This window comes from Marmota marmota, unplaced genomic scaffold (assembly GCF_001458135.2).
Source record: "Marmota marmota marmota unplaced genomic scaffold, marMar, whole genome shotgun sequence".
Classification (NCBI taxonomy): domain Eukaryota; kingdom Metazoa; phylum Chordata; class Mammalia; order Rodentia; family Sciuridae; genus Marmota; species Marmota marmota.
Genome location: NW_026000048.1, coordinates 12,354,428 through 12,367,870, shown reverse-complemented (window position 1 = coordinate 12,367,870; position 13,443 = coordinate 12,354,428). Strand labels below are relative to the sequence as shown.

The 13,443-nt window shown below is 32.5% G+C and overlaps 1 protein-coding gene across 1 annotated transcript in view; it reads right to left on the bottom strand.

Annotated features, from left to right (window-relative positions):
• The window catches only part of Mastl (microtubule associated serine/threonine kinase like), a 30,671-nt gene that overhangs the window by 10,281 nt on the left and 6,947 nt on the right, over positions 1-13,443 (bottom strand). Inside the window, exons 3-8 of the mRNA XM_048812753.1 lie at positions 12,353-12,492; positions 11,488-11,576; positions 8,422-8,528; positions 8,179-8,329; positions 4,780-4,952; positions 1,268-2,410 (exon numbers count right to left, since the gene is read on the bottom strand). Of these exons, the coding sequence (XP_048668710.1) occupies positions 1,268-2,410; positions 4,780-4,952; positions 8,179-8,329; positions 8,422-8,528; positions 11,488-11,576; positions 12,353-12,492 (1,803 nt within the window). The remainder of the gene's footprint in view (positions 1-1,267; positions 2,411-4,779; positions 4,953-8,178; positions 8,330-8,421; positions 8,529-11,487; positions 11,577-12,352; positions 12,493-13,443) is intronic.

The window sequence follows — 13,443 nt, the reverse complement described above, 5'->3', positions numbered from 1 at the left end:
TTTTTTTTTTTTTTTTTTTTTTTTGTACCAGGGATTGAACTTAGGGGCACTTAATCACTGAGCTATATTCCCAGCCCTTTTTAATTTTGAGATAGGGTCTTGCTAAATTGGTTAGGGCCTCGCTAAGTTGCTGAGGCTGGTTTTGAACTCTTGATCCTCCTGCCTCAGTCTCCTGAGCTGCTAGGATTACAGGTGTGCGCCATAGTGCCTGGCAAGAAAAAAATTTTGACAGCATGGATAAACATTGCTTAGGAAGATTTACTGAGAAAAGTTGTTGCTGACAAATGATTGAATTATTAGGACAATATGTGATAAACTAAATATAAACAAATTCCTGTACTCAATGGCATTTAAAAGGTTTTAAGAAAATTGTCTAACAATCTTTTGAGTCCAGGAGGACCAGTACTGCAAACAATTGGAAAAATAGGCTCTGAGGTTGAGGCACTTCTAAGTCCTAAGTAAGTTCTAGTTTTATAACTTAAATTCAGAGTTCATGCTTTTTATATTATGATGTCCTTCCAAAGGAAGAAAAAATATAAAGCTTTTGGTTTAAAAGGTAAGGTTTAGAAAATAAGCACAATTTGTTGTTATTTTTATTTACTTACTTATTGTTTCCAGGGATTGAACCCAGGGGCATTTAACCACTGAGCCACTTCCCCAGCCCTTTTTTATATTTCATTGAGAGACAGAATCTCACTGAGTTGCTTAGGGCCTGGCTAAGTTGCTAAGGCTGGTCTTGAACTTGTGATCCTCCTGCCTCACCCTCCTGAGCTGCTGGGATTACAAGCATGAGCCACAGCACCTGGATTGTTATTTTAATTATATACATTTTAACTTTTTTTCTATAATGAGATCATCTAAATGTGTCCTTGGAAGACACTAGGTTAACAGTAGATTTTAATTTGTCAGGATTAACCCAACTACTATATATAAAACCACAAAGCTCTATTAATAAAGGAAGAAAGAAGAAAGTAGACTTTAATTTTGTATTGTATAGTATTGCTGAGATCAAGTAAAAATGTGATTATATTTGCTGAGAAAAGTATATTGTGCTATACAAATGAAAGATACTATTGTTAGTAATAAACTGTTACTACAGTTTTACCATTCTGCAAGAAAACTTCCAACAATTCATAGATTCTCAATAAGGAGAATGAAACTATACAGTTAATTAATATCTTATAGTCTAGCTGAGAGGTGAATGTCTTTCTTAATAATTTACTTTTCTAAAATTCAAAGAACAAATTATTAAAAAGCTGTAATGTACCTGATATGACATATAGGATGTTCCTTTTTGAGTAGGGGTGACAGCCATGGGATCTGAGCCAGTATAACCACATGAAATATCCATCGCATCTAAAGAAGTGATGCTCATCTTGGATGGTTCTGAATTATTGGATGCATTAATATGACTATTAAAACTTCGAAAAACTACGGCATTTCTTTTACAAAGAGTTAAGGTCTTCAACACATCTGAAGAAGGAGCTAATATTTTTTGGTTATTGTCTTGGATAACAGGGTTCTCATCTTCTTTTGGCAAGGTATTTTCTTGGCAGTTTGGTGATACAATAAGTAGATCTTCAATATTTGATTCTTCAAAAGAGGATTCCTTGATACTTTTATCTGGATCTAAGGATTGTCTTTCTAATGAACTTTCCATGATAGAACTTCCAGGAAAAGACAAATCTGAGTCCATATTAATACTTTTGGGAGCTCTATCATCATCAGAGCATAGAAAATTAGAATTTAAGTAGTCCTTATTAGTCTTTTCACAATCTTCCTCTAGTTCACACATAAGGTTTTTTGCTATCGTTGGTATAGGTAATTTTTCTGGTGTTTGTTGTTTATCAGTAAAATAATCGACAATGTTTTCCTTATTAGCACAGTCATTTTGCTGACTTCTGTGCACTGATAACTTCAAATTCTGAACTTCAGCTGTTAAGCCTGAATTTTGATTTGTGTTACAATTTATCATTTCATTACTATGGTTATACTCCCCACAATTTTTTTTATTTTGTATAATTTCCTGACAAGGACTAGAGTCAACCAACTCAATTTTTCTTTTTAAACTTCTTTTCCCAAGGTGCTCTTCAGATACATCACTAGAATTTACAGTCCACTGCTTTGACTCATGGAAACTAGACTGTCTTGTGTCAGTGGCCATATTTACATTAATTACATCCAGTTCTGTTGCTTCCCAAGAAACTTCCCCAGAGAAGCATTTTTTAGCAAGATTTACACAAGAGCTTCCAGTGGCAGGAATGGCACTGGGGTTGTGAATGGGAGAAAGGGCTAACTCAAGATCCTTTTTATGGAAACTTTTGGTCTCAACAGCATTTGCAGATTTTGCACATAACTTGTCAACTGTACTCCAACTCATCATTGTAGAGCCCGATGCTTCATCACTTTCCTGAGAGGAAGAGAAATACTTTTTTTAGTTATATAAAGCTGAGAATCTTTTTTTTGGGGGGGTGGGAGGCTATCAGGGATTGAACTCAGGGGCACTCGACCACTGAGCCACACCCCCAGCCCTATTTTATATTTTATTTAGAGATGGGGTCTCATTGCGTTGCTTAGCACCTTGCTTTTGCTGAGGGTGGCTTTGAACTCCTCTCTACCTTCTGGCCATCTAGGTGTGATAGATAACTCCATAAAATATAATGCTACCTATTCTCACTAAAACAAAAGAACAATAATCACAGAGAATTAAAAAGAAATATAAGCACATAGAGCATAAGTTTATGCACATTATTTTGAATGAAACATAATCTGAAATCTAAGTCAATTATCCTTTATTATATAGGTTGATAGTATACTACATATTATTATGGGTAACATACTTAGGCAAATTTCGACATTATGTATATATGTTTTGTAGTAGGGGTATATGAATGATTCTGTTTCAAAGTACAAAATGCCTAGGGCTTGAAAATTAAACAATAAAAAATTAAATAGCAAAAACATTGTTACTATAAACATGTACCACTTCACATGAGTAATAATGCCCAAAATAGCAGGAATTAAAATCTATTGTCAATATGAGGAATTGATGATAATTGATAACAAAATGCTTTTCTCAAAACTGAATTCCAACTATCTGCAAGTGCTCATGTATACTCAAGAGCTTTGTATGTAATATGGCAAAATAATTCATGGTGACAAGGATTTTTATAAGATTACTCCATTAGAGTGATGTTTTTTATTTATTATTTATTTATTTATTTTAGTTGTAGATGGACACAATACCTTTATTTAATTTATTTATTTATATGTGGTGCTGAGGATTGAACCCAGTGCCTCACATGTGCTAGTCAAGTGCTCTACTACTAAGCCACAACCCCAACCCACCATTAGAATAATTTTTTAGTAAACTCTTATATTGCCTATTTTTGAAGTACAAATATCAAACTTTAATAACTATTATTATCTTACTTAATAAGGAGGATCATTTAGTTCCAACCAAAAAGGAAATTCCTGAATTATAATTCACTGATCTCACAGCACAGAAAAAGATGTATTTAGGGATCAGTACAAGGTTATCAGAGTTCCTTACAGTCCATTATCACTCCTCTGATCACAACTTGAGAAGCACTACTATAATCTAACCTTTGTGTTCCTCAGGAATGCAGAAGTGGGAGGAAAGAAAGGAAAGCTGTATATGTGTATCCTATAGCATATATTATTTATAGCACAGCCTATAAAGAGAGGAGAAAAAATTTACTGAGAATAAAAAGCAAATAAATATAAATCCAAATTATTTATTTTATCAAATGGAAGGTTTATTCTAATCTAACATTATTTATCAGCATTCTATGAAGATATTATTATACTTTTACATTTTAGTTCCTATCTCTTTTAGTACCTATAGCTTTAAAAACTTAATAAAATAAGAGCAAAGTGAGGCTCAAGCAGAGAGCACTCTCTAGAGAGAGACAGGGACATCTCCAATCAGAGAATGACAAGGAGACAATGCTGTTTCCATATTTATTACTGTTTCTAGCTTTAATAACCTTCTTTTGGTGGGGAGGGGTACTGGAGATTGAACTCAGGGACACTTGACCACATAGCCACATCCCCAGCCCTATTTTGTATTTTATTTAGAGACAGGGTCTCACTGAGTTGCTTAGGGCCATGCTAAATTGCTGAACTTTGAACTCAAAATCCTCCTTGTCTCAGCCTCCCAAGACACTGGGGTTATAGTCATATGCCACCATGCCTGGCTTAATAACTTTTTTAAAAGGCAAAAACAATACATAGATTAAGTAAATTAATTTTAACAAAATCCACTCATTTGGCGAGCAGTCTCCTCAGAATAGATACTTTTAAGGGCATACCCATATTACCTTTGTGGTATATAAGCTATTTCTAAAGAGTTACCATTCCTTTAAGTGAGAAATTGGTGGGAAAAAGTATAGAAGGAGGTACATGGAGTTCTAAAGATTAGAAGCAAATACACACAACAAAAAACTCAATATGCTGGTGTGTGTATCATGGTTGGGAATTAAAAAGAAAAGTCCATCTAGATTCCTAGAAGCATTTACTATCAGTCTACTATAATTATTTAATTACTATATTTTAAGCAAGAGCAGTTTCCCAACAGAATGAGAAATGAAATATTTCAAAAGAATTGGTAACAAATGAAGAATTTTTGATAATACCTTGAGTGCCATTCATGAAACAATTTCATTTCCTTATAGGGTTTATATGAAAAGCTACGGTGTCTTTCTCATTCATTTGATATACACATTTGGTTTTGAGTAAAATAAATGTTTTCCTAACCTGGGAATCCTTTTCCCATTTGGGACTGCTGTGACACTCTGATTCCACACTGGATACAAAGGTGTGGGATTGACTACTGGCACTAGATGTAGCCAGTCTTTTCCTAGACTGGAGCAGATTTGAAGTTAGACATTTCACAGGAACTCCTGGGTTGGAGGCAAATGTTTCAAGACCTGTAGGAAAAAGTAAATATTGAAACTTATGTCAAAGCTTTCTTAATTCCTCACTGAACCTGAATCTTTACAGATAACTGTATTAGACACTGCATATCAGGACTGTTTCTTTGTAAATACTATCAAGTCTACAAGGATGCCTATAGGTGGTTGGGGCATGATTCTCATTATAGATTCATAAATTGTTACAAAGTACTGCTCACAAAGAGAATACAAAACAAAATCCCCTTAACATTTGTAAAGTTAGAATCAAGATAAGGGATTCTTACAATTAGAAAGGGAATCCATTTTGAGTTACTAATAATTCTGGATAAAGGAGCCTATATATATATATTTTTTTTTAGTATTTTTTTCAGTTGTAGATGGACACAATATCTTTATTATTTATTTGTTTGTTTGTTTATTTATTTATTTAATGTGGTGCTGAGGAATAAACCCAGGGCTTCACGTGTGGGAGGCAAGCACTTTACCATTAAGCCACAATTCCAGCCCCAAGGAGCATTATTGATATACTATATCAGCTGTGCTATGATAAAGTTAGAATGTGACTCAGTTTAATGTGTACTTAATTAAAACTATAGCTTTATTGTAATGTTAAGATTTATGTGCTTATGAGTATGAATTATAGGCATCCTAAGGGATTTTTTTTTTTCTTTTTCTTTGCAGTATTGGAGATCAAACACAGGGCCTTAAGCATGCTTTAAAAACACTTTATCACTGAGCTACATCCCCACCCCCATATAAGGGGTTTTCTTAATATGACTTGGTAAAGTGGGCTGGGATATAGCTCAGTTGGTAAAGAGCTTGCCTTACATGCACAAGGCCCTGGGTTCAATTCCCAGCACCACAAGAAAAAAAAAAAAAGACTTGGTAAAGCAAATAAGTAATGGTAAAGCAGCTAACAGTGAGCCAACACAGTAAAGTAGCATCATCTATATAGCACCTATTCCTTTAATATACTTAAATAATTCTATAAAATGCTTGTTCCTCAACTAATAGATGTAAGACAATCATGCTTTAACTGAAGATTAGAATATACGGATGAAAGGATTTCATACATATATAAAAAGATGGATATGTCTTGTTTTCTTTCCCCCAAAAAAGGTGAACGTTACTTTAATCTCAAGGAAATTCTTAGGTTTATAGCTTTTTGATCTAATAAGCCTTAGAACTTTAAAACTGGAAGAAGAATTTCAAAGTCTATTTAATCCAAATTTTTTAAAAATATTTTTTTAGATGTTGATGAACCTTTATTTCATTAATTTATTTTTATGTGGTGCTGAGAATTGAACCCAGTGCCTCACACATACTAGCCAAGCGCTCTACCACTGGCCACAACCCCAGCCCCCAACTTTGTTTTCCAATACATAAATCCTCTCAATGGAATTCCTGAATTTCACTGAACACTGAACCTGATATATGACTGAAGTGCTCAACACCCTTCCCCCAATAATATAAGAAATTATATTTAATTAATGCCATGTGCATACTGTATATTGCTACTGCATTATTTCTCCATCAATGTTATGATGAGAACATTGCCTACTTTGGAACTTGTGATAGCTCCCAGTTTTTTACAGGTAAAATCCTAGTATTCCTGTAATGACACTTGATCCTTTCCCATCTACCTGCCAAGCTTCTTTTCCATTGTACATAGTTCTCTTTGTCACATATCATATTTAATCCCTATTGTCTGAAAATGAATATACTTCCACATGCATATGCCTTTTGCATATGTACCGTCTATCTGAAATGCCCCCTTTCACCAAACTTGTAGTGAGTGAAGTTCTTGCTTCTCTTTCTGGATCCAAGTTGGCCATTACTATGTCTTCACTTAGAACCATTCCAGATTCATTCTACTTAGCACTTGTTACTTCCCCTTCTTGTCTGATTTATTTTATAGGATTGTTCATGTTATTCCTTTATACCTGTCCTCACCACAAAACTACAAATTATCTGAGGCCAGGACCTCTCTTACTCATTGTTATACCCACTCAAATGACCAGCAGAGTGCCTACCTAGTTTTGACAGATTAAAGAATGACTAGGAGAAATGCAGAATAAGGATATTACATCTGTATATTTCATATTTTAACAGTCTTCTGTTTGTCAAGATATACATTTTTTTTTTTTTTAAATTTAGCCATGTAATTTTGGCAGAAGAAATAAGACTCATTACATTTGGAGGACAAATTTAGTGGACAGAAATGTATTTGTAATCAGATTTAGTTTCCACTTACTACTACTGTGTAACTAAATCTTTTTCTTTCTTTCTTTCTTTGGTACTGGAGATTGAACCCAGGGGTTTTCTACCACTGAGTCCTTTTTATTTTTTATTTTGAGAGAAGATCTTATTAAATTGCTGTGGATGGTCACAAATTTGCAATTCTCCTGCCTTAGCTTCCCAAGTTGCTGGGATTACTGTGTGTGCCATCATGTCCAGCCTAAATATTTTCAAATATTAGTTTTCTCATTTGAAAAAAGGAGACATTACTATACATATACTAAATATGTACAGTTTAGTCAAAGGGCAAAATAAAAATGAGCTAAAACCTATGAAAATAACTAATAACTTCAACAAATTTATAACCTAAATAACATGAGTTCAGAGAAGTAAATTATCCACTATCAATAAGTAATAAGGGATGAAGTCAAGTGCTATACAAACATCTGTCCCATTCTCCTCTATTATTTGACATTTGTCTTTTATGTCATGCAAAAAAAATCCTCAAAATTTTAAATTTAAGCTACTTCAAAATCTTTTGGAATTAGCTTATAGAGATAATCAACATGGCAGGTACTATATCTTCGGTTTTTTTTTTAAATTTTTTGGGTAGTTGTAGATGGACAGAATGCCCTTATTTTGTTTATTTTTATGTGGTGCTGAGGATCGAACCCAGTGCCTCATGCATGCTAGGTAAGCGCTCTGCCACTGAGCTACAGCCCCAGCCCTCTATATCTTCTTTATAAAAGATTTCCACAGACCCAGTTTAGTGAAATTGACGACTACCATAGGTCATTGAAGGATATCTCATTAGCTAGATATTTTATTGTCAACTTAAAAATCATTGCAATCCCTATCAGAAAAGACATTTATGAAATACAGGACAATCCAAATATTTACATTTTAAATTATTAAATTGATATTAGAAATTGAAACATTGGAAAATATTTTTGTGTTTTAAGAGACACTGAATGGAGTAAAGTATCTTTTCTTTTATACTCACATGATTTTAGTAGTTTGCTAGAATAAGGATTAGCCTCCTTTTGATCTATAGACATAGGACAAATTAATCCTTGAGAAAATTGTGATGTTTCAGATAGATGAGTTGAAATTGTATCTATAGAGTCTTGATTTTTTTCTGCAACTGGTGTGAACTATTAAAAAGAGAAAATTAAAGAAACACTAAAAGAGTCATCTTCACAGAAGTGTATATATTATGTTGAGTTTTTTCTTATCAAGTACTTACAAATCTCAAAGAACTGATGAGAGATAATACTTGTCCTGGGGTTCTTGAATAATCTTCTTTAGGTTTAGCCATTGAAGGTGTTGTAAGGATATCCATCATATTGATATCTATGTATGCAAAGGAAAGTATATGAAATTTCTTTAAAATCTTCATTGTCATCGACTAAGTTGATAATAAGAAATACTAGTTAATTAACTGAAATCATTAAAAAGTTGATAGAATACTGTCTTACTCAGGAATGAATATAACATAGAGAAATGACTCAGAATCCTATTAACTTTTTAGGGAATACTCAGTGACTGAAAATGAGTGCTACCCAACTAGCAAGAAAATGATCTTTTGGTAAATCAAATATTGGAAAAGGAGGTAGTAAGGAATTAATACAAATATGGGCCTCTCATGTTAACAAATATGTCTTAAGCTTAGGTCAAGATATAAATTCATCTCTATTATTAACATGTTTCAATACATACTATTTTAAAATAATTAAACATTGACACATAACACCATATTATTTTCTTAGATATCAAAAATGGTATGAGAAGTCTAACGTTCTGTATATGGCATAGGACTTAAAAAAAGTAGACTACGGGCTGGGGATGTGGCTCAAGCGGTAGCGTGCTCGCCTGGCATGCGTGCGGCCCGGGTTCGATCCTCAGCACCACATACCAACAAAGATGTTGTGTCTGCCGAAAACTAATAAATAAATATTAAAATTTAAAAAAAAATATTTATTTAAAAAAAAAAAAAAAAAAAAGTAGACTTAAATTCTGAACTTAAAATTTAATTTACACCTCACACTGATGAAGTAATAAAAGCCAATAGGTGTCAGGCATGGTGGCATATGTCTATAATCCCAGCAGCTCAGAAGGCTGAGACAGGATGATCTTGAGTTCAAACCCAGCCTCAGCAAGGTGAGGTGCTAAGCAACTCAGTGAGTCCCTGTCTCTAAATAAAATACAAAATAGGGCTGGGGATGTGGGATGTGGCTCAGTGGTCAAGTGACCCTGAGTTTAATCCCAGAACCAAAAAGGGGAAAAAAAAATCCAATAGGTAATAGTAATTAATCTTAAAGGATATTTTATTAAAAAAATCAGAGTCATATGATATAAAAATAATTTAAATTTCTGATAATATCATCCTACTACAAATTTTTCCTCATTCATATTTTCCAATGATTATCTGAATTCCTTGGAGTTAGATTTGTTTCACAATTCAAAATGTTTAGATTTAAGAAAACTAATGGGATGAATGTACTTTATAGTATGGAATATCCTTATTGACATCTCATATAAGCAACTGTAATGAAATATCATTTCTGCAGCAAAATGTATGAATAATCACATGAAGCAGAATTAAGAAAGAATACAAATAGCCTCATATAAGCTGAAGTCAGTTTTTACCAAACTTAGGAAAAACTGAAAGGTATTCACAACTGTTTGAAAATTATAAAAAGAATTGTAGCACTACATATATTCTCAAATAGTTATAATTCCAGGGTTTATAATTCATAAGCTCAATTTTAGGTTACTGTTAATTTATTTAAAAAAATGCCTTTCCATCTTTCTAACCTTCTGCAGTGCATATGTGTTGTTGGAGACTGAACCCAGAGCCTCATACATGATAGGAAAATGCTCTACTACTGAGCTATATACCCTCAGCCCACTTTATGCTTCTTAATAGTGAATACAATGTTTCCAAGATGACAATCTATCATCTATCCATGTTTCTGTGATGAAATTAAGTGACTTCTTATTTATATCCATTGGAAACAATGCTGCTACAAATAATTTTATTTGCATATATTTTGTTCTCTTGAATAATTTTCTTATAAATTCTAAAACATAAGATCAAAAAGAATTAAAACCATTTAAAAAAAAATATTTACAGCATTTCTTTAGAAAGCACTATGCTAATTTATAATGCCCATTAAAAAACTGTTTTTGTAGTCTCATTAACTAGATCATCAGTATTCCTTTTTGATATATACTTAATAGTGTAAGATGGTTCATTTTTTAAAAACATTTTTAGTTGTAGATGACACAATACCTTTATTTTTATTTATTTTATTTTTATGTGGTGCTGAGGATCGAACCCAGTGCCTCACTCGTGCTAGGCAAGAGCTCCACCAATGAGGTACAACCCCAAAGCAGATGGTTAAACCTTTTTTTTTTTTTTTAACATTCATTTTTTTAGTTGTAGTTGGACACAATACCTTTATTTTATTTATTTATTTTTATGTGGTGCCACGGATAGAACGCAGGGCCTTGCACGTGCTCATGTTAACAAATATGCTAGGCAAGTACTCTACTGCTGAGCCACAACGCCATCCCTGATGGTTAATTTTATAATTAACATTTATTAAATCACTACTTAAAATGAACATATTTTCATATATATAAATATGTGTGAATTATGTGTTCATTTTCTTTGCTCCTGTGTTTATCACTTAGTGATGGCCATAAATATTTGAATTAGTTTTCAGCTATTATTAATACGTCATTATATTTTAATAGTTTAGTCATTTTATTGACGCTTAAGTGTAAGGACCAGTTTCAGCAGGGAGAAAATTCAGAAGACCAGAAATTCTGAGTTCCTTTTGAACATCAAAGGCTTTTCAAGGACCTAATAATCACATGGGCTGGGGTTGTAGTTCAGTGGTAGAGCACTTGCCTAGGATGTGTGAGACCCTGGCTTTGACCCTCAACACCACATAAAAATAAAAAAATAAACTAAAGGTATTGTGTCCATCTATAACTAAAAGAAAAAAAAAAAAAAGAAGAAGAATCATGCCCATTTTTCATCTTTTTTTTTTTTCTTTGGTGTTTGGAATTGAATCCAGGGTTTCACACATGTTAGCATGTACTCTACCACTGAGCTGCCCACCAAGGTTTTCATTTGCTATGGGAAAAAAAAAAAAAACACTATTACATTTTTCTAGCCTATTTTAGAAAAAATAACCATCAATTTTATTTGATGTAAATGAACAAAGAAAACAGTGTAAGTTAATGTCTCTAAATTTTATTGGACTTTTAAAAAGACACATTTACCTGTTATTTTTCTTACCTCTATTCAGAGTCACTTTGGAGAGGCCAAAATCTGTCAGTTTAATATGACCCTCATTAGAAATAAGCATATTATCTGGTTTCAAATCCCTGCACATACAAAAGGCACAGTGGATAACTTTAAAAGAAAGAGTTTTGATGTTAGAATGTCCAGGGTAAAAAGAGAGAGAGAGAGAAAAAGAGAGTGTTTGTTAAGAAGAGGCAAGTGTTATTTATTTCCTTTACAATAAAGGCACTCATTGGTAGTTTTGAAAAGTACAGAAAACAACTCTGAAAAGCAAAAACACCTTTTTTGTATATTTGAATCTACAAAAAATGTTAAGTGATTGTAACTAGATTATCTTTGTCATTATCCATTAATACAAATAATCTCATTAAATAAAATCAACCTCAAGTCATTCAAAGTACATCTCTCTCTTTAAATGAGGTAAAATTATGCTTTAACAGAGCAGAGTCACATAATCATTCTTTGTACAGAGGAAAACAGTGTAAAACAGCAAGGATCACAATATAGCATGTTATGGTAGGAACAGAAAAGGATTCAATATTCCTCATATTAAAATGCTATCTATGTTCATGTTGAAAACTATAAAAACATAGGAAGGTAAAACAAGAGTTAATGGAATTTGTAAACTCGTATGAGTTGCTACTAAACTTTATATAACCTGGAAATATGGGCAGGTGGTTACTACAAATATTTGAGAGTCAAACTTTTTTTTTTTTCTTTTGAAATACAGATTTCATTATGTTGCCCAGGCAAGCCTCAAACTTGTAATCTTCTGCCTCAGTCTCGAGATTGTAACCTCTGGTACATAATTTGATTACCTGTATTTTTAATAATAGTTTAGAGAAAAGGTGATCTTTACCTGTGGATGATTCCATGTCTATGAAGGTAGTCTAGTGCCAATGCTACTTCAGAAATATATTTCACAGCCATCTCTTCATCAAAATAACCATATATATGTAGGAGAGACTTTACATCTCCACCAATAAGATACTCCATTACCTATCAAAAGGAATTTAATGTTGTGGAATAAAAATAATATAATTTAAAAATAAAGTATTTGGGCATTACAGTCATATATTTTAAGCATGATTCTATTAACAAAACATTTTCTTTTTTTGTTTTCCTTTTAAATTTTTTGCAGTGCTGGGGATTGAAGTCAGGGCATTCTACAAAAAGGCAAATGCTCTACTATTAAGCTACAACGCCAGCCCTTAAAACACATTTTCCTATTATGACTCATTATATATTAACACCAGGCTTGCACATGTTACTATATAATTTTTTTTTAAAGAGAGAGAACTTTTTAATATTTATTTTTTAGTTTGTTTTCGGCGGACACAACATCTTTGTTTGTATGTGGTGCTGAGGATTGAACCAGGGCCGCACGCATGCTAGGTGAGCGTGCTACCGCTTGAGCCACATCCCCAGCCCACTATATAATTTTTAATTAAAATCTAAACTGGTTAATTTGAACAAAATCCAGACTTACAGAAAAATTCAAAGACTATTAGAATATTTTCATATATTATTTATCTAGTTTTATATGGAAAATATTCTAATATTCTTCATAATGTATATAAAATAAAATTTCAGTATATTATATATTAATATTTTATAGACTAAAACAGTTAATATAATCAACATAAGCGTTTTTATACATGCATGTAAATGTTTAGACTAAACCATTTAATTAAAAAAAATCAATGACAACATTACCAAATATGTATTATATATATATATTTTTAAAAAATATTTATTCATTTTTTTTTTTAGTTATAGTTGGACACAATATCTCCATCTCACTTGTTTATTTTTATGTGGTGCTGAAGATCAAACCTAGGGCCTCACACTTGCTAGGCTAGTGCTCTACCGCTGAGCCACAACCCCAGCCTATATATATATATATATATATATATATATATATATATATATATATTTTTTTTTTTTTTT